This window comes from Hippopotamus amphibius, chromosome 11 (assembly GCF_030028045.1).
Source record: "Hippopotamus amphibius kiboko isolate mHipAmp2 chromosome 11, mHipAmp2.hap2, whole genome shotgun sequence".
NCBI lineage: Eukaryota > Metazoa > Chordata > Mammalia > Artiodactyla > Hippopotamidae > Hippopotamus > Hippopotamus amphibius.
In genome coordinates, this window is record NC_080196.1 from 3,683,169 (window position 1) to 3,710,636 (window position 27,468).

The 27,468-nt window shown below is 50.4% G+C and overlaps 1 protein-coding gene across 5 annotated transcripts in view; it reads left to right on the forward strand.

Moving 5' to 3' along the window:
- FARS2 (phenylalanyl-tRNA synthetase 2, mitochondrial) overlaps nucleotides 1–27,468 on the forward strand; it is a 361,327-nt gene that overhangs the window by 226,738 nt on the left and 107,121 nt on the right. For 4 of the 5 annotated variants that reach the window (XM_057699088.1, XM_057699087.1, XM_057699086.1 and 1 more), the window contains one exon: nucleotides 10,285–10,436. In XM_057699088.1, the coding sequence (XP_057555071.1) occupies nucleotides 10,285–10,436 (152 nt within the window). Of the gene's footprint in view, nucleotides 1–10,284; nucleotides 10,437–15,530; nucleotides 15,891–27,468 lie in introns of those variants that run through there. The other variant, XM_057699091.1, reaches the window with a different exon arrangement.

A 27,468-nucleotide genomic window follows, 5' to 3' on the forward strand; every position in this document is an offset into this window, starting at 1 on the left:
CCAGAGCACGTGCTCCACAGGTGATGAGGTCACAGTCTGGGCCGCGCTCTCTGCAGGTCGTACCTGGTGTCACCTGTGCGAGGATGTGCCCCAGCGGATGCGGGACAGGCTGCCTCCTCGCCTCCGAGAACACACTCCCAGCAGGTGGTCTGCGGCTCGGGATCTGGGTACCAGAGGAGAACAGCACTAACCCTGGCACGTTCCTCTTTTACCCCTAACGCTGAGTACGTAGTAACGGTCCCATTACATTTTCTCTTCGTCCGTGGCAGTATAGCTTTTGAAAATGGGGGACCAAGAGTTAAAGGAACCGCCGAGTCACCAACACGAGAGCGAGGCAGAGCCGGGAGGTCCCCGCTGAGGGGTCGCCCCCGGGCTTCGTTCGAAAGTGCAAGGAGGCAACCAGGCCTGGCACGCGTTGAGCCCTAACTCAGTTGTGACATTGTTAGGCTGTTCGTCTGATGAATTTTTTTTAAAAAGCTTACAGAACAAAAAAGAAAGGGGTGATTAATCCTATCTTACCTTCTGTGGTGTTTTGTAATTTATAAGGGCTTTTAATATACGCTCTCCTGTTTAGTCTTGGTAGTAGTTGGGTGAGGCACAGAGGCGTCTGCGGAGGCTGCAGCGCATGGTGGCGTGGTGGCGCAGCTCACGGGGGGGGGGGGGGGGGAGGGAGCGACCCTCGTGCGCGCTCACACCCAGGGGGCCTCGGGAGGGGCCCTTTGCTGGCTGAGTGTGACTTATTGGGTGAGTTAGAGGTTTGGGGGCCACATGCACCTGTGTTCAGACCCCACCTCTGCAGTCCCTCGTTACTTGTTACCTGCGTCCCGTCTGGACGACCCTGCCTGCCTGCCCCCCACTGTGAGGATGGTGGCGTGAACGTGAAAAACCTTGTGTCGTGCGCAGGTAACCAGCATATGTGATGGTTTGGGGAGAAAAGAAGAAATCCCAAAAGTTGCCTTTGCGGCAGATCCCGTGTGTGGAAGCACTCTGTTCACTTTGTGTAGGGAAGTTCATCTTTGACGAGCCTGGAATGGTGCCTCTGGAGTGACGACTTCGCTCGCCCGAGGCCTCCGTGATCTTGCATAAAGTGTATCTGATGGAACTCTGAAAAGCTTGTTTTTCCAACTCTGAATCATTCAGATTTTAAACTGGCAGGAAACCCAGGGTCACGTCAAGTGACAGGAGTTGTGATTTGCGTGGAGGTGACACACGCGGCTCGGGTGACCAGTGGGGTAGAACACTTGGGTTGCACTTGGTCCTTGCAGTTTAGGTTTTAAGGAGAACCGATCTGAAGGGCCAGTCCCCCTGCCTGACTCGGTTAAACCCATCACCTCTCCGGGGGACTTGCCCCTCGTGACGTCCTGGGGACAGTGCGATCAGATGCCGGTGGGGGTGCCCAGTGCTTTCTGCTGCAGACGTGGGGACTGGGCCTGGACACCCAGCAGCGTGTCCACCAGGGAGAAGCAGACTCTGGAGCTCGGGGGGGCGGGAGCTGGGGGGAGATCCTATTTCTATTTCGGCAGCTTCTTCCCCAGAAGTTCCTCACTCCCCATCTTCTCTCTCTCGTCAGGTTTGGCCGCTGAGCAGACAGATGGCCCACAGCTTCGTAGCGTGCGCTCCATGTTTTCTTCCTTTCACGAGCTTCTCTTACTGAGACTTGTACTTATATGGAGGGAAGATGCGACTTCTCTGGGAACGGGAGGGTGATCTGGTGACCCCATTCAGGCTCTGAGCCACATTTACACGGAAGCTGTACCAGTCCCTCTGCTCCGGGGCAGGGACCGCGGCCCACAGCCTCCTTGCCTCGAGCCTGGGCGCGCTTTGGTGGCAGGGACAGGGTCTGAGCAGCCAGAATGAGCGGCGGGTGAAAGCCGGCCTTGTTCTTGTCCCTTGGCTCCGATTCAGTGCACCTTCTTCTGCCAGCTGCCCCCTGCGCCGGGCGTGGGGGCCTCTCCGTCAGAGCCCCGGGTTCACCTTCCGTTCACCTTGAACTGAGGCCTCGACTGCACCTGCCCTCTGTGAAGTGCGTTGTAACCTTTGTTGGGCTCCTGTGGATTTGGTGCAAAAGAACATAACACTCCACGTTTCTCCCTAATGTGAGGACGCTGAACACATTGTTTTTGTTACTGAAATAGAATCAGATATTAACAGGGCGGATTTTATTTTAAATAGAGAAAACACAGTTGTTTTAAAAAAATGTGAATGCATAAACTGTGGCCCCTTGTTTCCCTCTGTCACATAATTCCTCTGAGTAAATGACTAAATGTTGATATCATTTTTTCTTTAATTTTCTTTTAATCTAATGTTTGGAAAATAATGTTTACTTAGGAGGTATAAGCATACAAGGGATACCCGTGAAGCCACCACCCAACTAGGGTCACCCGTGCCTTAAATCTTGTGGGTTTTCCTCGTACTCCATCCTACCCCCTGCTCCCCCGACCCCCACGCCACCCCACCCCCACCACCCAGAGCAGCAGCCGTGTTTTCTCTTGAAAATTTAGGTCGTCCCAGCTTTCTGTTCCGTATCCATCTCTACCCTGTGACCGAGAGTCAATAGTAGACTGTTTTCTGGGGAAATCCAAATCAGTGAATGTTTTCAGAAGTGACTTGCCTACCTCCCCTGGGCACTTCTGTCACCAGACAGGCTTTAGACACAGACACGGTGGGGTCTGCCCCCCACCCCCGCCCAGGGCTAACTGTTTGGCATCGTGGGGTCAGGAGGAAATACCAACAGCTGTAGTATCCAGGGGTCTGGTTTAGTATCCAGGAGCAGCAGACTGAGGTGGGGCAGGCGAAAGAGGACGGGGTGAGCAGGGGAGGAAGAAGGTCGCGTCCCAGGGAGTCCCCTCTGTAAAAGGCCTGCAGTTGGATCTTGACTCCAGTTTTGAACAAGCCGCGGGGAATCAGACGTCCTGAGTTCTCCAGGTTGATTTTTGTTTGGCTCGTTTCCCTCTGAACACTGGAGCAGCCGGAAGGCCAGCTCTGCCTGGACCCAGGCAAGTCCAAGTTCCTGGCCCTCACAGCACAGCCAGTCCCTGTGAGAACGGGGCCTTGCGGGACGGAGATGACACACAACGAAACGGGAACTGGGAGCAGCTCGACGAGGCCCCGCTCGGAGCGCTTACCCTTTTCAGTTAAATTTGGGGCTGGCGGTTAACAGACCTAGTTTCCCATTTGTATTTTTTTCATCAAGGGCCTCCATTCACTTACCTAAGGTGTAAGAGAGGGAAGTAGCCATCTCCCAGTAAACATGGTTAACTTCTAATTTATAATCATTATACTACATGTGACCTCACTTAAAATGCAGTGATGGTATAAGGCTGTGAAAATACAGACAAGAAGTTTCATGGAAGGTTTAAATGATTGTGCAAAACTTCCACAAATAGTTTACCTCTGAGAGGAAAACTAGAATTCAGAAGTAATGCTGGTTCTGGAAAGGCGCAATCTTTTAACCTGAAAAAAGTGAATTTAAGAAATGAAGTCTTTGACAAGTTCTGAAGATGAGATAGAGACTAAATAGGAGATAGAAGTTTTCCATTCTAGACACCCTTCTTTCTTCCAGTGATACATTTATTTATTTACTTATCGTTTTTGTAACAATTATATTGAGATATAATTGACATACCATACAACTCACCCACTTAAATTGTGCAGTTCAGCGGTCTTCAGTACAGTCACGGAGATGTGCGACCGTCTCCACAGTCAGCTTTAGAACACGTTCATCACCCCTGAAACGTGTTCTTTTATCCTTAGCATCTGTCTTCTGTGTCCACGCTCTGAGGTAGCGCTCTGGGCTGCAGGACCCACCCCCCTGCATTTGTTTAACCAGAGGCACCGACGAAATTTTACTTGAACGAAGGTTTCTGAGGCTAACTTTTTCCATTGTTTCTTAAGTTAAAACCATTACATTCAGGCAGGGCCCTGAAACCTTGCTCCGGGTCCCTCACATCCTTCAGAGAGTGTGGGCCGCGTGCGGCGATGGAGTTCTCCCACCCACCCACCCGGGGTGGTGGAAACCATGATCGTTTTTCTAATGCGTGGCGGCATGTGATTTGTTGTAAATAAAGAATTCTTGAGCTTGAAAGTTAATTTGAGAGGATTAAAAACGACAAAATCCTGTTTCTGCTCTTGAGGAGGTGAGTATATGTTTGGGGGCCATGGTACAGAAACATGGAAAGTTGATCCAACCCAACCCAAGGCTGCCAGAAGGGTTGTTCCACGTGATTTCCTGATGGAAATTCTTTGTTTCCTGTGAATCTTCAAACAGAACTGAAATTCTGTCAAAAGATAAGAACAAATATGGGAACCTTCCTTAAAGTTTGGAAGAACGCTTAGAACTTGGTGGGTCTCATGCGGGTTCCTGGTGAAGTCACAGAACAAAAGTTTCCTGAGGGGGAGCTGGGCTTCCCTCTGACCAGCGCAGTGTGCTCCTGGCACTCGGTGAAACTCAGTAAGAATCAAAACAAACTGTTGGAACAAAGTGAGAAAATCTGTAAACATCAAGGCAGCATGAGTTAGAACAACCTGAATCTGTTAAGTACCAAACCTGGCAGCCAGATTCAAGAAGCAGTTTTTTTATTACAAAATGGGTAGATGGAATTGAAGTGAGGACCGTAAGGAAAGTAACTGGTAACGCATACTATTTTTACAGGAAAACCTGATTTTTAAGTTCGTTTAGTTAAGAACACAATCACATAGATGGTAAACAGACTGGAAGTGCTTCTAAGTCAAGATAATTAACGGGAAAGATAAATGAGTCATTTGAAAGGAAGTGTCATGGAAGGCACCGTAGGGATACGTGTTAGATCCGCTCTTATTTACACAGTTATTTATTGTGCTGAATAGAGTACTTCTGGAAACAGTGCTAGAAGCTGAGCTGTTTCCTGAGAGCCCCTTGTTTTAAACGGAGGCCTTGCAGTGTAGAGTTAAGAGCACAGCCTGGCCCTGAGTTTGACCTTGGCTCTGCTGCTTACTGGCTCTTCAACCTTGCGCATACCCGCTAAGGTCTGTAAGCCACAGTTTCCTCCTGGTCACGATGGGAACAGTGAGTGGCCGTGTCACAGGAGCACGCTGTGCGTTCGTGAGGTGACCCACGGAAAGTGCTAGTGCAGCCCCGGTGCACGGCACCCACGGGTGGCAGCTGTCGGTAACGTCGTCACCGTCAAAACCGAGGGGCGGGTGTGTGGTCTCGGAAGAGAGGCAGAGCCCAGGGCGGCCACAGAGTCATCCTGTGCCCACGCTTGGCCGTGGCTAAAAGCTGAGTGGACGTCACCTTGGCGATTCCAGAGCCCTGTGGAGAGCTTGACGGGGAAGCAGGCCCTTCCCTGTTAGAACGACTGTCGAAATAATGTTTAAACCAAAAAAAAAAATCTAACAGCTTTGCCTGAAGGGAAGAAGCCAGAGACTGAATCATGAGGGCCTCGGACAGAAAAGCTGTGCCATGGGGACGGTAACCTGTGGTCCTCCTCAGCCACATTAGGACCCAGCCGGGCACTGCAGGGCAGGGGCAGGTGCTGGTGTGGAAACAGCTTCCTTGGAGGGAACACGCCGTGGGCGCACTGGGCTGCGTTACCGGCTACGGTGTGAGACCACCTGCCCTGTGAGTGTGCCTGGGCAGGGGCAGGGCTATGGACGTGGCCTTCATCACGGATGCCGGGACAGGCGCCCGCCGGGTGTGCACCTTGGCAGCTACATGCAGACATTTGCAGTTGGGCATCGGGAGGGCGCACCTGCAGCCAGGGCCCCACTGCCACGGGAGGGCACCTTAAACCCGGGTCTCCCTTTTGCGCAAGCCGCTCCCGCCCGGTCACCTCGGGTCTGGGCCAGCTGTCAGAGCTGTGCGTGTGCTGGCCCATCCGAGTCTGTTTTGGCTCACTAAGGGTGAGCCCCACGAATGCTGCGTCATGGCATCGTCACTGCAGTCTGCGCCAGGGGACACTGTGCCCATCGTGTAGGTGAGGAAACCGCGAGGTGGCTTCTCCCCAGACGTGTGACCCGCCTCTCCGCCTGGCCTCTGCCCGCGCGTGACCCGCCTCTCCGCGTGGCCTCTGCCCGCGCGTGACCCGCCTCTCCGCCTGGCCTCTGCCCGCGTGCCTCTCTGCGCCCGAACGTCCCCTGTTCCCAGGATGCTGCCCAGAGACTTGGTTTTAACCTGTGTCTCTGTGCAGACATCTCCCCGAGGAAGGTTCTGTTCTAAGCTGTCGGGGGTCCACCCGCCATCGTGTCCTCTTGGGGGACACAGTGCGGTGTGCGGTGCAGAGGCTGCCGGGGCGCCCCGTGTGGAACTGCGGCTGCGAGGCCTCCCCCCGCGGCTCCCGGGGGACGAGGCGGTGCGGAGGGGGCGGCCTGTGCGGCCCCTCCCGGCCCCCCAGCCCTCCGGGGCATCCCGCGCCTCCCGGGGCCAGGGTGAGCTGGGGCTCAGCTGTGGCCAGTGTGGCTGATGTGACCCCAGGCGTGGATGTGGGCGCCACCGCACAGCCGGTGGGAGGGACCGTCCCGGCAGATGCAGCGCGTGCTCCTTCAGGCTTCCCTCCCCCTGGATGCACCACATTCTCTCCTCAACCGGTTGCTGACATTGTATTTCTGTCTTGGAGTCACAGGGCAGGTTTCCCAGAGAGTAGAGAGTCTCAGACAGAGGTTGGCCTTCTGGAAGCTTCTAACCAGGCGCTGTCAGGGTCCACGCCTGCGGAGGGGGAAGGGAGGGAACAGGATTGGACAAGGGGGAGGAGAGGTTGACTGTGATGCGTTGACAGCAGAGGCCTCGGCCAGCCCCGGGGGCAGCTCTGACACGAGAACGGCCCTTCAGACTGTCCCAGGCGGCCGTAAGGGCTTTCATAGTCCAGCCCATAAAAAGGAGATTTTTAAATTTATTGTATTGCGTTTCAGGTAGTTACCACAAGACAAACAGTGGTGACTTCGTGTATGCTTTTATTATCATAAACGTACTTTCTCTCTCTGTTTGCAAAGTAGACATACGTACATGTATTTATTCTATGTTAGTAAAGAATGGCTTGGGTATTTTTAATTCCTGTAGTGCCGTAATCTCAACTGTCTGTATTTGAACTCATGACAATTTTGAATGTGGGTCAGAGGGGAGTCCTTATTCTGACTCCTGGAATGAGTTTTACTGGGTTTGTGAATCCCAGATGTTCTATGGAAAAACCAGTGTTTGTGAAGTATGTACTTTTCTGGAACAAGGATGTCAGTCTTCCGTCGTATGCTCAGAGACATCTGAGTCCCTCCCCCACGAAGTTAAGAATCGTCGTGTAAGGAAATTTAGAGTCAGGTCAGTGTTGCTCTTTAAGCTGCTCTTTACCATCTCCGAACGCACAGCCATGATAAATAAAAATCTGAAATGGGAACGTGAGAAAGTCAAAACCATGCCGTCCCCTCTTCCCCCTAGAAAGATATTTATCCGCAGACAAGAGGCAAACACAGACACGCAGCAGAGCGTGAGCGCGAAGACGCTGTGGGCTGCAGGTGCGTAGCTGGGGAAGCAGCGGTTGCTCTGATGGAGAGTCAGGATGTGCTGGGCCAGAGCCTGATCTCTGCTGGAAAACGGGGGCGGGCGGTCCCCTCGCCTGCTGTGACCGCAAGCACATAGGAGCTTTGAGCCCGGGAAGAGAGTTGGCCTCTTCTTTAGGAACTAAGTCCCTGCTGTGACATCATCAGCCCATCACCATCGGGCAGGAACCCAGATGCCACCACCAACTAGATCTGGGCCAGCAGCACAAGGAGGGGGGCCCCAAAACTTCGGACCAAGGAGGGGCGGTGAGTGACAGAGCGCTGCAGTCATCCCCGCCCCGGATGGGCCTGCGGACACACATGCCAAACCACGTGAAGAACTCTGAGCTAAGCGTGTCAGCCAGCCAGATCCACACTCAGAATCTGAAAGCACTGGAGCGCTAAGGAAAAGTGAGGGGCATTCTTAAAAAAAGAAGAAAAAAGCCTAATGTCCTCAAGAGATCAATACAGGGAGAAGTAACCACAAAAACAAGAAGAAGGAGGAGGAGGACAGGAAATTCTGAATAAGGGGCAAAAACAGGCAAAAATGAGGTGTAAGTAGATACAGAAAAAAACAGAAATACTGGAAACGGTTAATAGAGTCACTGAAATGAAGAAAAAAAACAAAAAACCAGACGAGACTAGACTCAGTTGAAGGGAGAATTAGTAAGTAAGAAGCTGTTACTGAAGAATTGACCCAGAATACAGCACAAATATGTAAAGATGAAAAACTAAAATCAATCGGGTCAGAGACGTGGAGCACAGATGGAGAAGCCCCACAGTACAGAGAACTGCGGTCCCAGAAGAGAAGGACAGCGAAGTCGTGGCTGGAATTTTCCAACTTGGATGAAGACGTGAGCCCTGTGCGTGAAAGCGCAGGCTGAGTGCTGAGCAGGGTACACCGGGATAAACGCAGGTGGCCTCATCAGAGCCTTCAGGGTAAAGATGAGACCCTTCCCCGCTGCCCGGAGAAGACAGATTCCCTCCGCAGAAGCAGTTCCGACTGACAGCAGACGTGGCATCCTTACTAACGGGTGCAGAAAAGTAGTTTCTGAGTGCCGAGGAGATAACGGTAGAGCTACAGTTTTGTGCTTCTCCAGATGATTTGTGTGGGGGGGTTTTACCCACATCAATTCTGAGAGTTTGCTTCCCCCATGCTTTCCCTGAAAAAAAAACAAAAACAAACAAACAAACCAAAATGATTAAAAGCTAGTCATCTGCAAGACGAGACGGGAGAGAGAGGAAGTTCCAGGAGCTGTGAGAGGCCTCAGGTTCTCCCCTGCTTGCAGGTTCACACGGCACCTGCCACCATTACTGTAAACTTGTTCCCGTTTGTTAGCTTGCACTGGTTTGCAGTACAAGGCTGGGTTTTCCTCCTTGGTTTTGTGTGTTTGCCGCAACACGTCCTGTATATTTTTTAATGTCTTGGGTGCCTGTGTCCTGGCTGATGCGTTATCACGTTGACTGTTGTTCTCCGCTGCCCAGTTGGGTCCCTCCTCCCGTGTCTGTTGTCGAAGAGGAGATTTCGTGCCAGTTCTTGGCAACCCCTGCCTCTTACCGAATCCCCTGAATTTCCGTGTTCCTTAAGTGGAAAAGGAAAAGCACTGTGTAACCACCCAACCCCATCATCTTACATCATTACTTTAACGCTCAGATTATGTATCACAGCATCTTGACCCTAAGAAAACGGTGTGTTTCAGGAGGTGCGGTACTTTGTCAGGAGCACCCGGATGGTAGCTTTTTATTACGTTTGTTTGAAACGTGTGTTCTGAACCGATGCTTTTGTTTGACAACTTTATTGATATTTCAAGTTGAATAATCATTTATGTTTGAGTATTTGGTTCTTCAGAGGTTTTGCCATTTAAAAAGTTCTAATCAGTGATTCACCGGGGGATTTATAGTGATACCAGGCTTGGTGTAAATCAATTTATAAACTTGTTCTTCTAACAGATTTATAGCTTTAGCAGATATTTCGTTAGTTGTATAAATTTCATAGTTATATAATGAAACGTTTAAGGGAACTTTTTTTATTGCGGCGGTAACTCATAGACTTGCATAACATCACAACTATCTATACATATGCGTGTATATGTATATGTAATATATAAATATGTATTTGTGATATACATGTTTAAGCTATGTAAACAAATGTGGTAACTTCTAAAAGTAATTTTAAATATGTATCCAATATAATGAACTAGTTAGTGAGCCCTAATAAACTGGAAAAGTTGGGATAAAACGGAGGAATGGCCACATTTGTGTCTATCACATCCTTAGAAGCATAATTTGAAAAATAACTCCCTACATAATTAATAATTAGAAGCATTCCCTTAATAATTAGAAATATTAACAAATAATGGCATTACTAATTGAAATATCAATTTTGACAGGCTCTTACTTATTTCTCTATTAAAATGGCTTCCTGAAAGTATCACAAGAAGTTAATGAATTGCTTGTTAATTAAATGTGAACCTTTCTCCTCGAGTATTCAAATGGAAAAAAACTGAAATATGATATATTCAAATTGCCTTATACTAAATTGAACATTAATAGCAATATAAGTATAATATATAGTAATGTTACACATGAATGTGATAAGAATCTATAATATTCGTAATGGAATTTGCTGATTTTGAATATCGACTTATTTTTTAAGTTCCTTCTGTTCCAGTACTTTTGCCAGTATTTTCTAACTAGCCCGAGTGAAACTTGCCTTGAGAAACTTAAACATTGTCATCCAACTAACAAATCAATCTGTCTTTTCTTCTCTCATTTTGTTAGCCTCTCAGCAAATACCCTGCTGTGTTCAACGACATCTCATTCTGGTTACCTCGCGAGAATTACACAGAGAACGATTTCTATGACTTAGTCCGAACAATTGGAGGAGACCTGGTGGAAAAAGTTGATCTCATAGACAAGTTTGAACATCCAAAGTAAGTAAAAAGTTTTCTGACTCTATCCCTTTTGGTTTCTATGTGACACATGTCATGTAGAAGTGGTACCAAAACTTGGCCTCTGTTCATTTGTTCACTGGTGCTGAATAGAAACGCGGAGACAGAATTTTGGGTGAGGTAGAAAAGAGCAGCTTTTATTGCTTTGCCAGGAATAGGGGACCATGGCGGGCTCCTGCCCTCAAGACTGTGTGACCCGCCCCACCCCTGAGGGGGTAGTGAGGAGTTTATCGTGTTCAAGGAGCCGGGCATGGTCAACTCATGGATGACTCTGGGATTGGTTGGCTTCAAGGTGAAGTTTCAAGCATCATCGACCTTCTGGTTTCATCCCGTCTTGGGTCCATGTGCTTGTGGTCATCAGTTTTCATCTGGTGGGGTCTGATTCCTGTGAAAATAACTTAGAAATGGGTGTCAGGCCTTTATCTTTCAGGGACCTGGAGTTTGGCGATTCTGCGATGTGGCAGAATTATAGTCTAAATTGGTACCAGCTACCCAGCCCAACAGCTATTCTTTGTCTCTACATCTTCACATTACTAATCGTTAACTCTTGAGTCAGCATTTTACTTCAAAAGACAAGGACACAGGGGCTTGTGCACGGTCTCAGAAGTATGTGATAAAATTTTGCTGCAGTCTAGTGCTTAAGAGACAAATGTATTCTGAGTTTATAGTGAGCATTCAGTGTATCAGAGAGTTCTTTTATATCAGTGCTTTCTGAAAACCTTTCTAAAATGCATTTTTAATCTTTCCTGCCATAGTAAACAAAGGATATGAGACAGAAGGTGTTAAATGCCTTGGAGCTTTTCAGGATTGTTTTGGGAAGAGATCTCCTACATACATTCCAGGTACCAAGGAGATGTGGCAGAAAGAGCAGTTCATGGAGAAAAGGCTGTTTTGTTAGTCTCTCGGTGCACATCTATCAAGCACTTACCACACGCCAAGACCGGTGTTACGTCCTAGGAGTTAATGTGTGTCTAGAAGTTTGCTAAAGGACTTGGGGAAACGGTATTCCCTGAGTCCTCGCATGTTTGTTTATACCTAAGTGACCGCTTGGTTGGATGTAAAATCCTTGGCTCACCCATTTTTTTTTTTTTTACCGAGGATCTAGTAAGTGTTGCTCATTTGTCTTCTCAACTTTAACATGAGATAAAGAAATCTGAGGCCAGGCCTGATCGTGTTCCTTTTCTGACTAAAAGATTCTTTATCTTTAAAGTTTAATAACCGCAGCAGGGTCCGTCTCCGTGCGGACCTGCTCTCCCTGGTGTGTACGGCCCTGTCTCTCCCTAATCAGCTTTGGCTCCGCCTGGGTCTGAGGGGAGTTTTCTTGAATCGTGTCTGTAAGGATGTCTTCTGGCCCCTCGCTCGGGGGTCCAGACGTGCACACCCAGCCCTCCCCCATCCGACTCCTCTGCCTGCTGTTTGCGCTCTGATGTTTTAAAACTCTGTCCGCTTCCTTTCGGGCACATCCCCATCGTCACCATCTCTGCCCCACACCGGGCCCCCCCGTGTCTTCTGGGATCTCTTTGTGCCCACATTCCGTTTCCATCTTCAGTTACTTTGTTTTCCCCCCTTTTCTGAGTTTTTCAAGCTCACATTTCAATTCTCAGTTTCGGTGTTTCGGTGCCAGCACAGAGTCCCTCATGGTGGCCTTTTCAGGACAGAGGGGATTTATTTAGGGTACACCTGAGTCAGGGCTGGAAAGCTACTCAGAACCAAGGCAGGTCTGAGGCCAGAGACCTCCTGCATCTGGACCCTGGCTCTGGCCAGTGTCTGTGCCCGGTTACACACACATTCACGTCTCTGCCCCATGCTGCCCTGGCCGAAGTCTTTTCTGGCCTGTCCTCTCCGTTGTCCCTGTACAAATTCCGGGAGGAACCAGCCTAATTGGCTGAGCAAACTGTCATCCCCCTTGTTGGGCAGAGTCCTTCGCAGCAGGCTGCTTCCTGGGGTCCTGGGCAGGCTGTGGACAACCCACTGTTGGTTCAGGGACCCACTGTTGGCCTCGTCAGGGGCCACTATAAACAGCCCAGCCCTCTCTCTGGACAAGAAGCCAGAGGCCGAACATTTTCAGCCAAAAGTGTTCACCGGACGGCTTTCAGAACAAGCAAGGGAGCACTGCCTTCCTCCTCCTCGTCCTCCTCCCCGTGTGGGATGGCACCCACCCCTGACTGCTGGCTGAGCCATGTCTCATTCTTCATTTGCTCTTAAACGTCTCCAGGCGGCTCCACGCGATGCAAAAGTCCTTGGGGGCCCAGGGCACAGTAGCTCCCTCCACCCTCCCTCGGGGTTTATATCAGGGAAGGAGACTCACTGCCTGGTGCTTGGCAGATGCTTAATTAATCCTCCTTCATTCCTTAGGGGAGGCTTTATTAGATGACTGGAAACGGTTTATGGCATTAAAAGGAGAGGCGGTGTAGTCTTTCTCGGAAAGAGCTGAGAGCTAAGAGTCAGAAACCTTGATTCCCGACTCTCCACATCCTGGATGTCTGGTATTGGGACTCCCTGAGCCTCAGTTTCCTCACCTACCAACTTAAGAGCACGAATGCCATCTTTAATTGGTAGCTGCAAACATAAGATGAGCCTGTCTATGTGAAATGCTTTGAAAATCGCACAGAGTTCTAAAAAAATTGCTAGGAATTAGAACATAAATCAGTAACTTTCACAGTCAACCTCTCTCTCTCTCTCCTTTTTTTTTTAAATAAATAATGACCTCAGTACAGTGAGTTGGCTTGGTTTTGGCAGTCAGGACAGATGGTGGGGAAGCTCTGGTACTAGAGGAAAGAGAATGAGACTTCATGTAAAGCTGTCATTCTGAAATGATGCCTGGTCTTCCTGCAGCTTGAGGGGTAAAATTTTAATCAGAAAAAAATAAAAATACTTTGTCCAGTGGCATAGATGCTGGCCGGCAAGGTTCTGTAGTCCACAGGACTGTTCTCTGGGTAGTGTGCTGGGAAACTGCTACGGGCCGTGGCAGGTGGACGACATCTCTGGTCTTGTTTCGGTAGACAGCGGAGTGAGTGCAGTGATGTGAACTTAAATGTTGGCCAGCAAAGAGAAGCCAACTCCAGCTCATCTTGGGAGAGTCCGTCAGAAGTTGTGTCCCCTTGAAATCAACAGCATGCAGTACCAAGGAGCTGGCGTTAGACCTCTGCTGGCGTCTTGCCCTTCCTTCATTTTTATCGCGAGGCTGGTGGCAATAGAGTACAAGAACTTCTGTTGTTGCGGTTCAGACAGCCCGGAAGGGAGCTCTAAGAAAACTGTTTTTCAGCCTGATATTTCTTTTCCCTATCCCTTCCGTGCCCTCCTCCCCAAGCCTTCCTTTTGAAGCGTCTAGGAGGGGTGCATCTCGTTGCCTTCACAGAGCAGCCCCGCCGGCCACCAGCGTGAGACACATTAAAGCACAGTTAGTTCAGTCCCCAGACTCCCTGTTCCACCGGGTCCCCCAGGACTCTTCCGGATTACCTGCAGGCTGCCTGGACCCCAGGGGAGCAGGTCTGCGCAGAGCAGGGAGAGAGCAGAGCGCCTGCTCGGTGCCAGTGAGGCGGGGCCAGGGCGTCCAGGGAGCTGCGTCCTCGGCGACCTGCTGCGTCACCGCGCACCTTTGTGGGAATTAACCAGGCAGCCACTCTTTCCTCTTGAACTTGCAGCCGGCAGCTTTCAAGGGGTACTCTGGCTGTGTCTCCACTCAGCATCTGTGTACCTTCCTGTAGTGTGGAGATCCAACACCCTCCTTCCAAGATGCCGGGTGAGAGTACCTCACACCCCTTCGTGGTGCCCTGTCCCGCCCCCACAGCACTGATCAGAGTGAAGCGATGAAGCGTGCACCGAGCAGTGTGTGCGGGCACAGGACGTCTCAGATTAGCTGGCAGAAACGGGACGGGCGGGGCAGCCCCACCCCAATGTTTTGGGTGATTATGAGAAAGGCTTTCCATCATTTTGGGCCTTTAAACTTGTTATTCCAGTTCACAAGGTCACATCTTTCCGCTGGCTGCCGCCCAGGTGTGTGCCCAGAGGCAGCCGTGGGAGTCAGCCACCCCTCCCCTCCGGCCGCCCCCACGGCCTGTCCCCTTGTCTGTCACCTCCTTCTTCACGCCCCTCGGAGGCCTGGCCCCGAATGTACTGTGGCCTCGGCGTTGGTGGTGCTGTCCCAGCGACCAAGAGGCGCGAATCCAGACGCAGGCAGACGCTCTTCAGCCTCGGGGTTGTGCACAGCGTCACCCTGGTCCTCAGCGGAGACTTGGGGGCTGAGTCTAGAGATGGGCCTGTGTTTGTGAGGAAGCCTCAGGGACGCGCAGGTGAGACCCGAGTCCGTCTTCGCAGCTGAGACCTCTGAGCCGCAGAGACCCCCGGGGGGCCTGGGCCTCGCCTGGCTGGTGTCCTGAGCAAGAGTCAGTCGAGCCTTTCCTGCCACGGGCGCCTCTGGGCTCCAGCTTCGCGCGGTGCGCAGGCGGGGCCGGCCCCCTGCAGCCGCCCCGATGTCTCCTGGGCGACTTATTTTCCGTAACCTGGTCAAGCTGAGGCCCAAGCAGCAGCCAGGAGGGTGTACCAGAGAAGGCAGGGGCGGCCACGTGTGGGATAAGGGTTGACTCCAGAGGGAAGGACCAGCGATGTGCACAGGTGGGCCCAGTGGCACCCGCCCCATAGGGCATCTGTCTTCAGGGACTTGGTGGAGGGCCAAGCAGTCAGTAGCACGTGGAGGCATGCGGTGGGCAGACAGGCCATCCCAGAGGAGCCGGGCTTCGGGGCAGCCATCCAGCCGCGAGTGGAGCGGAGCCCAGCTCAGGCTGCCACGGAGGGGCCTGGGGGCCACTTCCTGGGACGCGACCCCGGATGTTGGGGCGGAATCATCCATCAGCAGGACTGCCTGGAAGGTCTGCTGGGAGCTGCGGGCCCGGGGCTCCCGCCGGGCTCCCCCGCCCACCCCGCCCAGAGCTGGAATCTGATTCCAAGTCCAGAAAGAGGCAGAATCTGCAATGCGGGGTGCTGGGGGGACGCGGGGGGCTGTGACGTTAGGAAACCCAGAGAGCAGCAGGCCTTTACAGGAGCTTCCGTTTGTGTTTGTTTTGTTTCGTTTTATAGTGCATAGCGTCGCTGGGATCTCTACGCGAGCGCGGTCTGGAGCCAGGGAGGGTGTTATCGCGGGAATTTGACCGGGGTCCAGTGAGGAAAGAGCAGGGCAGACTGTTCCGCGAGATTTACGTGAAGGAGAGAGGCGCGCCTCAAGGCAACGTGGTACCCAGAGGGCATCCCCATCTTAGTGGGCCACCTGTGACGGTGAGAGAACGAGTCGGACTCTGGGGACGTGAAGGAAGGAACTTCTGTTCCGCATCCCGGTGGTCACCACCCACCTGTGCACACGGATCTGCGTCCCCAGCAGAGCCCCCTCAGGGTTTTCTGGAAGCCCCGAGGGTGTCTCACGCGTGTTCACATGCAAGCTCACTCCCCTGAATGCGGCAGGACTCCCGTTGGGTCCCCGGGGTTTCTGGCTGGCATCGCCGGTCCTGCCGCTGCCCCAGCCCGCCCGCTGCGGAGCCTCGCGCCCCCGTGGTGTCCTGTGTGCTTCCCGCTGTGCACAGCTGAATCGGGCCTTGCCGGGGACCCCTGCCAGAGCCCCGTCTGCCCACCTGCCTCGCACAGCCGCTCCCCTCATCCTCCCCTCCGCTTCTCCCTGCAGGTAACACATCAAACAAAGGCTGGGGATTCCGGGTGGGACCTAAGTCTCTTTTATACTAACATCTTTTCCATGCAGGCACAATTCAGAAATGAGGGCAAAATCAGCAAAATGCCGGTTGCCTTACATAACTATTTTGTAAGATGTCTCACGTGTGTACTGTTTCTCAGAGGAGAAAGAACACCTCACAGAAGTGTTTGGATTCTGTGTTTGACAGAGGCGGCTACTTTTTTTAGCCTTCACGTGCTCCTGAAAGAAAGTGACAGAAGTAAGGTGAGGAGAGGAGATGAGTAATGACAATTAAGCAGGTGAAATATTTGTACAAGAGATGACAGCTGTGGTCTAGACGTTTACACAGAATTTTACTGGAATAAATGATCACTTATCCCAGCATTCATTAAATATGGTAATTTCTCCTAGATCATCTGTCCAGTCATGTACCCAGTGTGCAGTTTTTGAAGTTCTAGGGTGATGGTAGAATAAGCATTTCTAACACATTCTTCTGTTTGGCAGTTGCCACACTGCATGGCATTTATTCATTTTTCCACCCTTGCACTGAGTTACTGTCAAGCACTGGGTCTTGACTTTTCTACTATCTTTAGGTTTTAGAACCTAGTAAGTACTCAATTAAAAAATTTTGGTGAATGAATGATAAAGAAAAAGAAAATCCATATGTTCTATTTTCTCGGGATATAACTGACATCCCTTTCCATGTAGACAAAAAAGATACCCCAGTTGGTAACATTTTCTCATTGAGTAACCAGAACTCTTTCCTATTGATTATGATGGTTTCTTACCGAAAAGAAAAGTGGGGTGAGGACTGATAACGTAGGAACAGGAATTAGGTTCCAATAAGTTGGGTTCTGAGTAAACGACTGGTTTAAAAATAGTGTGGTTTGGACCAAATGTTCAGATGGAGAAAAGGAAGGAAAGAAAAGGGGGAAAACTGTTTTTAAAAAGGTAGGTCGTATCCTACATAAAATATATTTGAAATCTCTGAGCTCCCAGGATCAGGAAGGGGGGGGGGGTGTTGGAAGTATGCAAATTACCCATGGTTACCTAGGAAACCCTTTTCTGATTGGAGGAGGGGTGATGACAAGGCAGGAGAGAAATTCCAGGAGTCAAATTATATGTTTGTTTGCTGCAAGATGAGGAGCAAGGAAAATTTTTGAAGGAAGGTAACATGAAAGGAAGAAAAAAGCTGTCTGCACAGGGAAGGCAGAGATATTTTCGACCTCCTGAAAGTGGAGCTTCCAAACCACTGTGCACCGAAGCCGTCCTGTCCAGAATCACGGGAACAGTGGACCCTGGCATCATTTTCTGGAAGCAGCTCCCTCCCCCGTACGTAGCATTGATAGGGCAGCTTCCACACTGGTCCGGTGAGACTCTGCCCCTGGGCCCAGTTGATTGGTCCAGGGGTGAGCACCTAACAAAGCTGGCCAAATGGGCCTCTTCTTGGTCTTGTTTGGGTGGAAAACCAAAGAGAGCTTAGGCTGTGAGTGGTCTTCCTGGGAACCATCTCTGGCCATGTTTCCCATGGTGGGGAGAATGCAGAGACCGAGGGAAGGAAGTGGCAGATCGGAGATGGGAGATGGAGGGAAGATGCTGGTGGGGCGGAGTCCCCAGTCCCTCCGTGTGCCAGGGCCCAGCTGCACCGGCCCTTCCCACAGTCCTTCCTAAGACTCCAAAAGCTGGTATAACTCCCCTGTCACTTAAGCTCCTTGGATGTGGCTTCCATTACTAGAGACCACATGAGTTCCAGTAGCTTTGGGCCCTGGAAGAGGGTAGGAAGGTAGAGGAAACAGGCTGAAGCCTTCAACTTCCTTGTCAGAGAACTTGGAGCAGCACGGAGATGATCTGCGTCTGGCCTTGGTCTCCAAATGTTTCTGTTCGGTACGAGTTTTAAGTGGTTCTTCTCCTCTGAGCTGGAGTAGCTAAAAATTACTGTTCTCTCAGTGTGATGCGTTCGTTCCAGGGAACACGCACCGAACACTTACCACGGGGGAGGCACCACGCGGTCTGTGATACTCATCGCCCGGAAACATCAAAATGGTTTTTAGAAATGAGCTCCTGTCCTCAAGGCGCTCACCGTCTGACAGCAGGTCCGTGCAGACGGATATTTGCAGTCAGTGTGCAGTCAAGGGCCTTGGGTGAGCGATGCACCACTGTGATTTCAAAGAAGGGCAGAGCCTTAAACTTTGCCTTAAATGCTCAGGAAACTGTACAGATCATGGTTCAGCTGAATCTTGTCAGGCAAACAGGACTTAGATATGGAAGGGGGCAGGGCAGGCAGCTTGCACAAAGACAGGAAGACAGAGGAGGGAGGGAGGGAGGGAGGGAGGGGCTCAGCAGGGTGACCCAGGAGGTGCAGGTGGGGGAGCAGCTGCTGGGGATGGAGTGCGGTGACGGGGTCCGGCCGGGTGGCTCCAAGATGGATTGGCCTTTAGAAAGTTCAGTTCCAGGAAAAACTTGGGATGATCGTGCTTCTGCACCTTTCCTCCTGTCTTGCCTTCACTTACGTTTATTCCACAAACGTCAGCAATTAGAGAATGCTTGACTTCACGGACATACACCGAGGGTCGATGTATCACAGAGCAAACAAGGTGGCCCACCTCTGCCTCCTAGACCTGCCTCTGCAGACCTGTGTGTCTGGCGGTTTTCACTTGGAGTGATGCTATAGGGACGTTCCATTTCTCTGTCACTTACCTGGTTCTATTTGCCCTCCCTGTTGGGTTCATTTAAAGGATGGACTAAGACAGCTGGAGGACCTCTTGCAGGCCCTCTGAAAAGCAGGGACGGTACAGATGTGGAGATGAGAGACCCGCTCTGCAGCGCCGGGGTGGCCCACTTACTACAGGCCTCATTAGACTCACTTCATGGGGTAGAGCCGATGTACTCAGGAAAGGATATGGCCTGAAAATTAGGACCTAAACATGCGACTAGGATTTAGAGTATAAACGATATTTTGACCAGCATTTCTTCAAATGGCACGAGGAGGAAACAGTCCTTCAGATCACATGTACTTCCCGCTGGTTTTGTGTGGCAGGGGTCTGTTCGCCCGCTGTGGGGGTTGCCTCCTCCTCCGAAGGACGGGTCCACCTGGGGGACAGAGGTGAGATATAGGACAATGCAGGCGCAGTTCTAGAAATCAGACCTGACCTCCACTCACCTCTCAACCCAGAAACAGCCTCCCCAAGATGAGAGGAAGCAAGAGAGGAAAGAAGTGTGAGGAACATATTGCAAGGAAAACAGCGAAGGCTTGGTTATATTTAGAATGTTATTTTCTTGACCTAGATTAAATCAATGGATACCTATACATTGCACTCGTCTGTTTCAGGATTCCTCCTACAAGAGAACCTATTTCAATATGAATCCCAAATAATGTTTTCTCATGTCTGATGCAGGAATGTACCTGGCAATATTAAACAGATCAGACTCTTGAGAAGCCTAGTCTGAACAGAAGCTATTCTTGGCATTGTTTAAGTAAAGGAGATCAATGTAGATATGCAAGTCGGAGAAGTCCTAATAGTTCGTAGGAAACCAAAATTCAAGGGCGCTCCAACCTTCAAAGCAGGACAGGTGTTTCTCAGGAAACAAACGTGTCTTAGAGATGCCAGCAGCCCCTCCCCCGCTGCCCCGGGCAGTGGTGCCCCTCCTTCACACCCCACACCTGGTATAGAGCCCCCCTCCCTGCCTGGACAGCACCCTGCAGGCAGCTTTGCTTGGCCAGCGGCTGGACCAGGTGCAGGTTGAAATTGGACTCTCTAACATATGACCCAATTTACACATTTATATATTGTAATCACACTATTTTATTTTTTAAAATTTTAATATCAGATTTTTTTTTGATGTGGACCATTTTTAAAGTCTTTATTGAATTTGTTACAATATTGCTTCTGTTTTATGTTTTGGTTTTTTGGCCGCGAGGCACATAGGCTCTCAAACCCTAAGCCCCTGCACTGGAAGGCGACGTCCTAACGACTGGACCGCAGGGAAGTCCCTGTTTATTTTAAATAATACTTTTACTTAGGTTTCCTGCTTGCATTACAAGTGGGATTTTTTTTCTTTTAGCTCATGCTGTCATGTAAAAATGGCAAGGCAGCTATTGTACTCATAATTGCAAATTTGTTTAATTGAAATTACTCTCAGTCGTGCTGACACACTTTTAAACAACTGTGAAAAATAGCTTTTAACGATGTGTTGGTATACAGCCTTGAGTGGCTAATAATTTTAGTTAGGAGGTTTTAGTTCTTTATACGCGCTAAACTTGACCTAAAGTGTGAGTGAAGCACTATCAATAATTTTAAATTTATATTTGTTTATCAGTGGGCCTTTGCATTATGTTTTTAAAATCCGTTTCTCTCCCTCTCCCCCAGTAAAGCTAAGGAAATTGTGTCTGTCAAATATCACGTGGGAGTGTCCTGCAGGAAAACAGAGGCAAGCGGTGTACAGCACATGCGAGGGGAGCCCGTCTTCACAGGTGTCCCTGGCTCTGCCGAGGTCGGGTCGTGGCCTCTGGAGCTCAGCTGACCTGCCGTGGCTGCATGGTGTGGTTTTGTTGTGTTCCGTCTCAGCTCTTAACGTGTCCTGGGAGGAGTGGACTCGGGGCTGGCAGGCCTTCACGGAGCAGGGGCAGTGGCCCTGGAGGCTGCCCCGGGTGCAGGTCCTGGCTCTGTCCCCTGGTGGCCGTGGCACTTTGAGCAAGTTGCTTTCTCTCTCTGAGTCTCTCTGTCTTTACAATGGGATTAACATTAGGACCTCCTGTGAAGGTTGTCTTGCAGGGCCTGGCATGTACATATACAGAACTAACTGCTGTTGGTGGTGATGAGATCCTAGTGGTGAGTTTCTCCTGAGAGAGACTAATTGTAATTGAATGTAAGGACTGACTACACGCCGAGAACAGCAGAGCTTCCAGGTAGAGAGCGTGTGTGACGTTTACCGTAGTTAAGCTCACACTCCAGAAGAGGCGTCAAGCTGCTTCAAGATGACGGTGAACAGCAGGCCCTTTCCTAAGGTCTGATCGGTCCGGACAGGAAGAGGGGGAGGAAGGTGGGGAAGGTTATGAGAGAAAAAACGTGTGATGGGGTTTAGGATCTGAGAAGGAATTGTTATACCTTACGAGGGGCTTCCCTGGTGGCGCAGTGGTTAGGAATCCGCCTGCCATTGCAGGGAACACAGGTTCAATCCCTGATCTGGGAATGCTGCAGAGCAACTATGCCCGTGCACCACAACTACTGAAGCCCGCACGCCCAGAGCCCACACTCCGCAACAAGAGAAGCCAGCGTGCTAAGAAGCCTGCAAACCACAGCAAAGGGTAGCCCCTGCTCACCGCAGCTGGAGAAAGCCCGCGCATAGCAGCGAAGACCCAATGCAGCCAATCAATCAATCAATCAGTAAAAGAAGCCTGTGCACTGCAATGAAGAGTAGCCCCTGCTCTCCGCAACTACAGAAAGCCCACGTGCAGCAACAAAGACCCAACACAGCCAATAAATAAAAAATAAATAAAATAAAATAAAACGCCGTAAGAAAAGGTTGCAATGTACTTTTTTTCCCTGAGCACAATAAATGCTTTAGGATGTAGGCGGTTTGATATTATTGGTAGAGGAAATGGGAAGAAAGGACAGAACTGAAATTTGCAGCCAGCACATCTGTTTGCAGGGCGATATGTGATGACGCTTCCATTCTGGACAGGCCCTGCATCTGTGTTTCTCAAGGTTTTGATTCAGGCCAGAAGCCTACCCTGTACACTCAGAATTCCACAGGGATCCTGCACGAGGCAGCCGTATTCTGATCTGGAATTCAGTGAGCAGCGCATTTGGTGATGTAGGTGAATACCAAAGAGTTGCTGTTAGTGTTCATGAAACAAGGGAGACCAGTCATTTTTAGGAGATGACAATATTTTGCCATCTATCGGTGTTTTTAAAATCTATTTCATGGGAAAATAATTTCCAAAGCACATCAACTATTAGACATCTATTTTAAAATAGCGTTGTTACCCTCATGTACAGAGAGCAGTGCGGCCTGAGCGCGAGACCTGCTCAGGGGCCCCGAGGGCGTCGGGCACAGCCTGCAGGGCTTGTGCACTGCAAGGTGAAGCTCTGCTCCCTCAAGACTTTTCTCTGGGGTCCCTGTGCCATCCGTCGGTGGACGACGACCTGTGTCCTCACCCAGCTTCTCTCTCATCTGGACGAGCCATGGGTTCATCATCTAAACACTTGGTGTCATAACCCTGCCTTCAAAGCAGCATCGTAAAGTCTAAAATGAAATGAAGTTCGTGAAAGTACATCCAAATATTCTTTAAATCAGAATGATTGAATTTTTAATTTTAACACATCCCTCAGCCTTCTTTGTGACTGCAGATGTACTCCCAGTGCCTGGTGCTCTGTCCCTATCTTGTGTCCTGTCGCGGGTATTATCCTGTAACCAGAAGCCATATTGGTCTCAGTCATCATTTGGAATTTGCTATGAAATGTTACAATGTTTGTACTCTGCACTTAAAGAACTCCTGAAGATTTGCACTCATCCGGGAATCCTATCAGGTGTTTCAGAATATCTTTGGGGATTTTCAGGAGTGAAAAGCAGATTGATTCTTCTTGCTTAGGTAGAGTGAACTGGTCCAGAGTTCATTGGACCATTTGCATAAGTGCCCAGTAGGAAACTCTGGGGTGCCTGGGAAAGGCCACATGTGTTGTTAATTGGGGAATCAGACCTACCTTCCTCTCTTCTTTACTAGACATCTGGTTCTTTATTTGCAAATGGCTCAGTGAGAACAGTGCCAGTGAGGCCTCTGCAGTGTAGGGCCTTGAGACGGTGTCTGCGTACTTGCAGATTTCACTGACTGACAGGCAGGGTCCTTGAGAACCAGCTCGTCACTCGCCAGTGCCGACGTAGTCGGCGCCCCCACAAGGGTGCCTGCAGCTTCCTATCGGCTGCTTCAGGCCTGGGCGGCTGGCTAGAACACGGAGGTCCTTGAAGGCTCACCTGCTTTCTTTTCCTTGGGCTGAGCAGAGTGCCGAAGGGTCACGTACTTCCCTACGGTAAGTTGTCTCTAATCAACTCTCAAATCACCTGGTGGGTTTCTGAATAGTCCTTTTTAAAAAAAAAAAAAAAAATCATGCCCCATTTTGCTGCCACCTGCTGCACTCTTGGACTGAGTTTTTAAAGGTTGAGTCCCCAGGATGAGGTTGAACTTTCTCATGAGTATGTGTCTTTCAAGTCTCTTTTTCCTATAATACTATGTGGGCAATTGAATTAGGGTGTGGGGGTGCGTGTGTGTGTATGTCTACCTGTTCTCTATGAGCTACTGTATTATATGCTGGTACAGTGGGAGGACTGAGGCTCAGAGATTCCAAGTCACTGGTCTGAGGTCACACAGCAGTTAGGTGGTCGTGGCAGGACTTCAAGGAGACACAGCAGCTCTCACTTTGCTTCAGGTCATGCAGAGCGACCAAATCAAATCTGGGTGTTGGCCGTCTCCCCCTCCTCAATGAAGCACCTGAATCTTATTTTTCCAACTCAGTGTAATAGACCCAAGGCCTGGCTTGCTTGCATAGTAACTAACAGCAGAGGTTTTGTGCAGAGGCTTCTAACAGCAGAGGCTTCACAACCCACTCAGCTGGAGACAGGCCAGCTCCTCTTCCTGTTGAGAGAAGTGCTGTGAGGAGGGTAAATAGCTCTTTCAGAAGATTGTCCCTGTTTTCAAAACCCCATTCTTTTCCCTCGGTGCTCCTCTTACTCACGCTGGTGTGTCATCACAGAGTCACAGAGCGGGAGGCACCCAGCGACTGTGTCCCACACGTGTCTCTGTAACTGCCCTGTCCGCTGTATTTTGCATGTCAACAGTCTAAGGACAGCACACTCCCAGGCTCTGTCCCCTTGATGCCAAGGGCAGGGAATGAAACGGAGGACTGGTGGCACCCAAGGAACTACTGCAGAAGATGCTTCCCTAGCCACTGTGGTTGTCTCTGGGTCACCACACACACCAAGCCTGGACTACCAGGTACCCGAGTTCAGATACACAGGCTGCCAGGCAAACACCTCCACGATGCAACTCAAGGGTGACTTTCTTTAGGGAACCTTTCCTGGTACCCCTGTCCTCCGAGGAGAGCTGTTTGTCTTTGGTGTGCATCATACCTACGTGTCTATTGCACGTAGTGTTTTCATGTCTCTTTCACTAGATGAGACCCTCGAGGGCTGGAATCTTGTCTTATTGGTCTGTCATCCTCAGAGCTTACCGTAATGATTGGGCAGTTAGTAAATATCCATTAAATGAATAAAGCCCCTTCGCCACAGTCGTATGCTAATACTGTCAGTACGTGCATACGGATGTGTACGGATGCATGTGTGGCTGGATTATGGCATGCATGCAGTAACGCATACCGTAGACACCTGCATAGAAAACTGTGCATGTAGAGCAGTACCGCTTAAACCCGAGCTGTAATTGGTCCAGGAAAAATGCATGTATAGTGTGAATCCCTGATGCGACTCTTTTTAAGTCACTTGTCCATTGTTGAAGCTTTCTAATTATTTAGAGTAAGGACTAATGATGGTTTACTCCAAGATAAAACTCTTATTCTGAAAAACATATTCTCACCTTTTGGAATATCTGAAGTCATTCTTTCCGCATCTAAAGCAGTAACTGAGGGTTGATATTATAATATATCCTGCCTTGGCCCCTGCATGTGGAATCTAACCTAGCACCTCAGCAAGAAGAATGGAAGAGGATTGTTTAAATGTAAAAAATAAACCAGTAGAACTTCCTCCTGTGCACCTCTGTCCAGCTTCTGTGGCCATCCTTGGTTGCCTGTTCTCCAGGACACGATAAAAGAGTGATTTGCACAGCTGTAAACAGCTGCAAGGAAGCCAGCTCAGGGGTGCCTCGTGCTGTGTGGGTGTGTCTTTGAAGCGTCCAGCGCGCAGGAGGGTGGGGCTTGTGAGAGACTCACTGGGCACATTGAACCCTCCACGGCGCAGCTCACGTCTTCAGAGGTCTTCCTGCGTCCTCAGGACCCCCGCACCCGGCAGCCTCAGCCTGATGGGCACATGCACGCTGGTTCTGGTGGGGTCTTGCCCAGTGGCACACAGCATCTTGACCTCAGCGTGGCTCCATCCCAGAGAGATGGGATCGAGGAAAATGCCATGATGAGCTCAGAACATGAGCTTCAGGAAAAAAGGCTTGAAGAGTGGCTTTTAAAGAAATGTTTATTTTGGAATAATTAAAGGAATAAATAGCTCCACTCTGAGTACAACCCTTAACTCCCTTGTGATCTACCTTCACGCACACAAAAATTTTCTTCCAGGAGGGAGGAGCAAATGTGTGGATGAGACAGCCGAAATAATAATCCACCTTTGATCAAAACCCCTTCTTATAGCTTTCCCTCTGAAAATGATTTCTAATCCATGAGCGCTACCATGGCACGCAGAGGAGTAATTACCTTACACGTGTTTCACCCTGAGCTGCAATTAGAAACAAGATGTGAGATCAGAGGGGCAGAAAAGGAAGATGAGAAGGAAAAACCTCGCACAGGCTCTGAGACGCACAGGCTGGGGGCCATTTCATGAGCACGGAGGCTGCTCCAGGTGGGGACGTGGACATCCGCTGGTCCCCGCCCTTCGGGGCGGCGCTGATGACGGCCGCAGGGTGCCCTGCTACCCAGAGGTGAGGCGACCAGCTGGCTCTCGTGAGCGCGTTCGTTGTGGCTGCAGAGAGGCGTCCGGGCTGCTCAACCACCTTGTTGCCTGGTGTCCCGGTGGTCCGGGGCCAGTTTTCGGCGTCGACTGCTTGGTACACAGTTTCCAGCCTACGCAGTTGAACCTGGGCTTTAGGGGCCTGGGAAAGGGAGCAAAAGACTTGGAACAATTCTACCCGTGAAAGGAAAGCGTAACAACAGCAGGCGAGGGGAGAGTGGGTGGCAGGGTTGTTGAGAAGGCGAGGAGCACCTGGTCTCTGTCAGGCGAGAGGAGGTCTGTGGCCCCAAGTGCTTGCTGGATGAGAATGAGTTCCCAAACTTCAGAGTATACGAGGGAAGCGTAATGAAAACACAAGCACATGGAGAAGCAGAAACCTTCTCTATGATGGTCCAGCTGCGGGGCAACACCTGGCAGAGAAGGTTGTCCCCATTCGTGAGACAGGAGCCCTCTGCCCCACGGTCACAGCACAGCCCCCTGTAGGCCTGCTCCTCCCTTGCCTTGAGAGGGGCCAGTCATGTCTATTGGTTCTTGTCTTAGCCCTTGTCTCCTGTAGTTGGAAGGGTGTCCGCAGATCTGCCCGTGTGATCTTGGCTGCCCAGCCACGTGATTCCCTGGAACGCATTCTCGCCAGGCGATGCTCTCCCCAGAGAAAAGCGGGGAGGTGCCAGGGTTTGATCTTCCAGTTTTCAACTCAGCGTCAGTGCCTTGCTCATGTGATGACCTGCATTCCTACTCCCAGTGGGTAATAATAGAGTTTTTAAAAGTTTTACCCTCTGCAAAAGGAGTGAAAGAAGTGAAAGTGAACGACAGGTTTATTTCAGTGATCGTTCTCTGAGTGTTTACAGATGGAAGTAGCTGCAGACTCAGGTCATCAATGAAAACAGACTCAACACACTCTTCGTTGACTCAGACCGGAGGGTCCTGAAGCAGTGATATTTAGGCACAGAATAGTGCCTTACTGAACATCTTTACATTAAAAACTGACTGACGTGGTGAAGGTGTCCTCCCCACCTTCAAAGATGCTTAAATAATTCTCAGATTAGCCTGCAAACCTTTCACCCATGAGTAGATGTTAGCAACCGCTAAAACAGTGAATGACAGTGATTCTGCCTCTGGCGTAAAACTGGGCTCTGCGTAGGGTGCCTTACCTGCTTGCAGGCAGAGTTAAAACAGCCCAGATGGGCTTTTAGTAGCCAAGGAGGAATTTGGCCAAGGCTCTGGGCCAGTGTGTCTGTGGATAATTTTAGATTTATTCAGTTAGAGTCACAAGCAAAGGAAATTGAGCCGTGGGGTTGATGTGAATATTACCTCCTCAGAGGAGAGTGTAAAGAGATTAACAAATCCCAGGGGGCAGGAAGGAGCATGCCGGGCCCCTCCCTCGGTCCCCACGTGGTCCCCACACACGGGCTGCGCTTTGCAGATTCGTCCCCGCAGGGCCAGAGTCCCAGCCCAGCAGCAGACGCGCCTTGTGTCCGGGGCCACAGGTCATTTTCCTGCCTCCCCGTCCTCTGAAATCTCCTCCATGGGTGTGAAACTGCAGCAGAAACGAAGCTGGTGTGTTCAGAGGCTTTGGCGTTGAAGGGGGCCTGAGAACCGGGGGGATTTGCTGTGATCAGATCAGGCCTTTGTCTCGGCAGATGTGCGTCTGGCACCGGG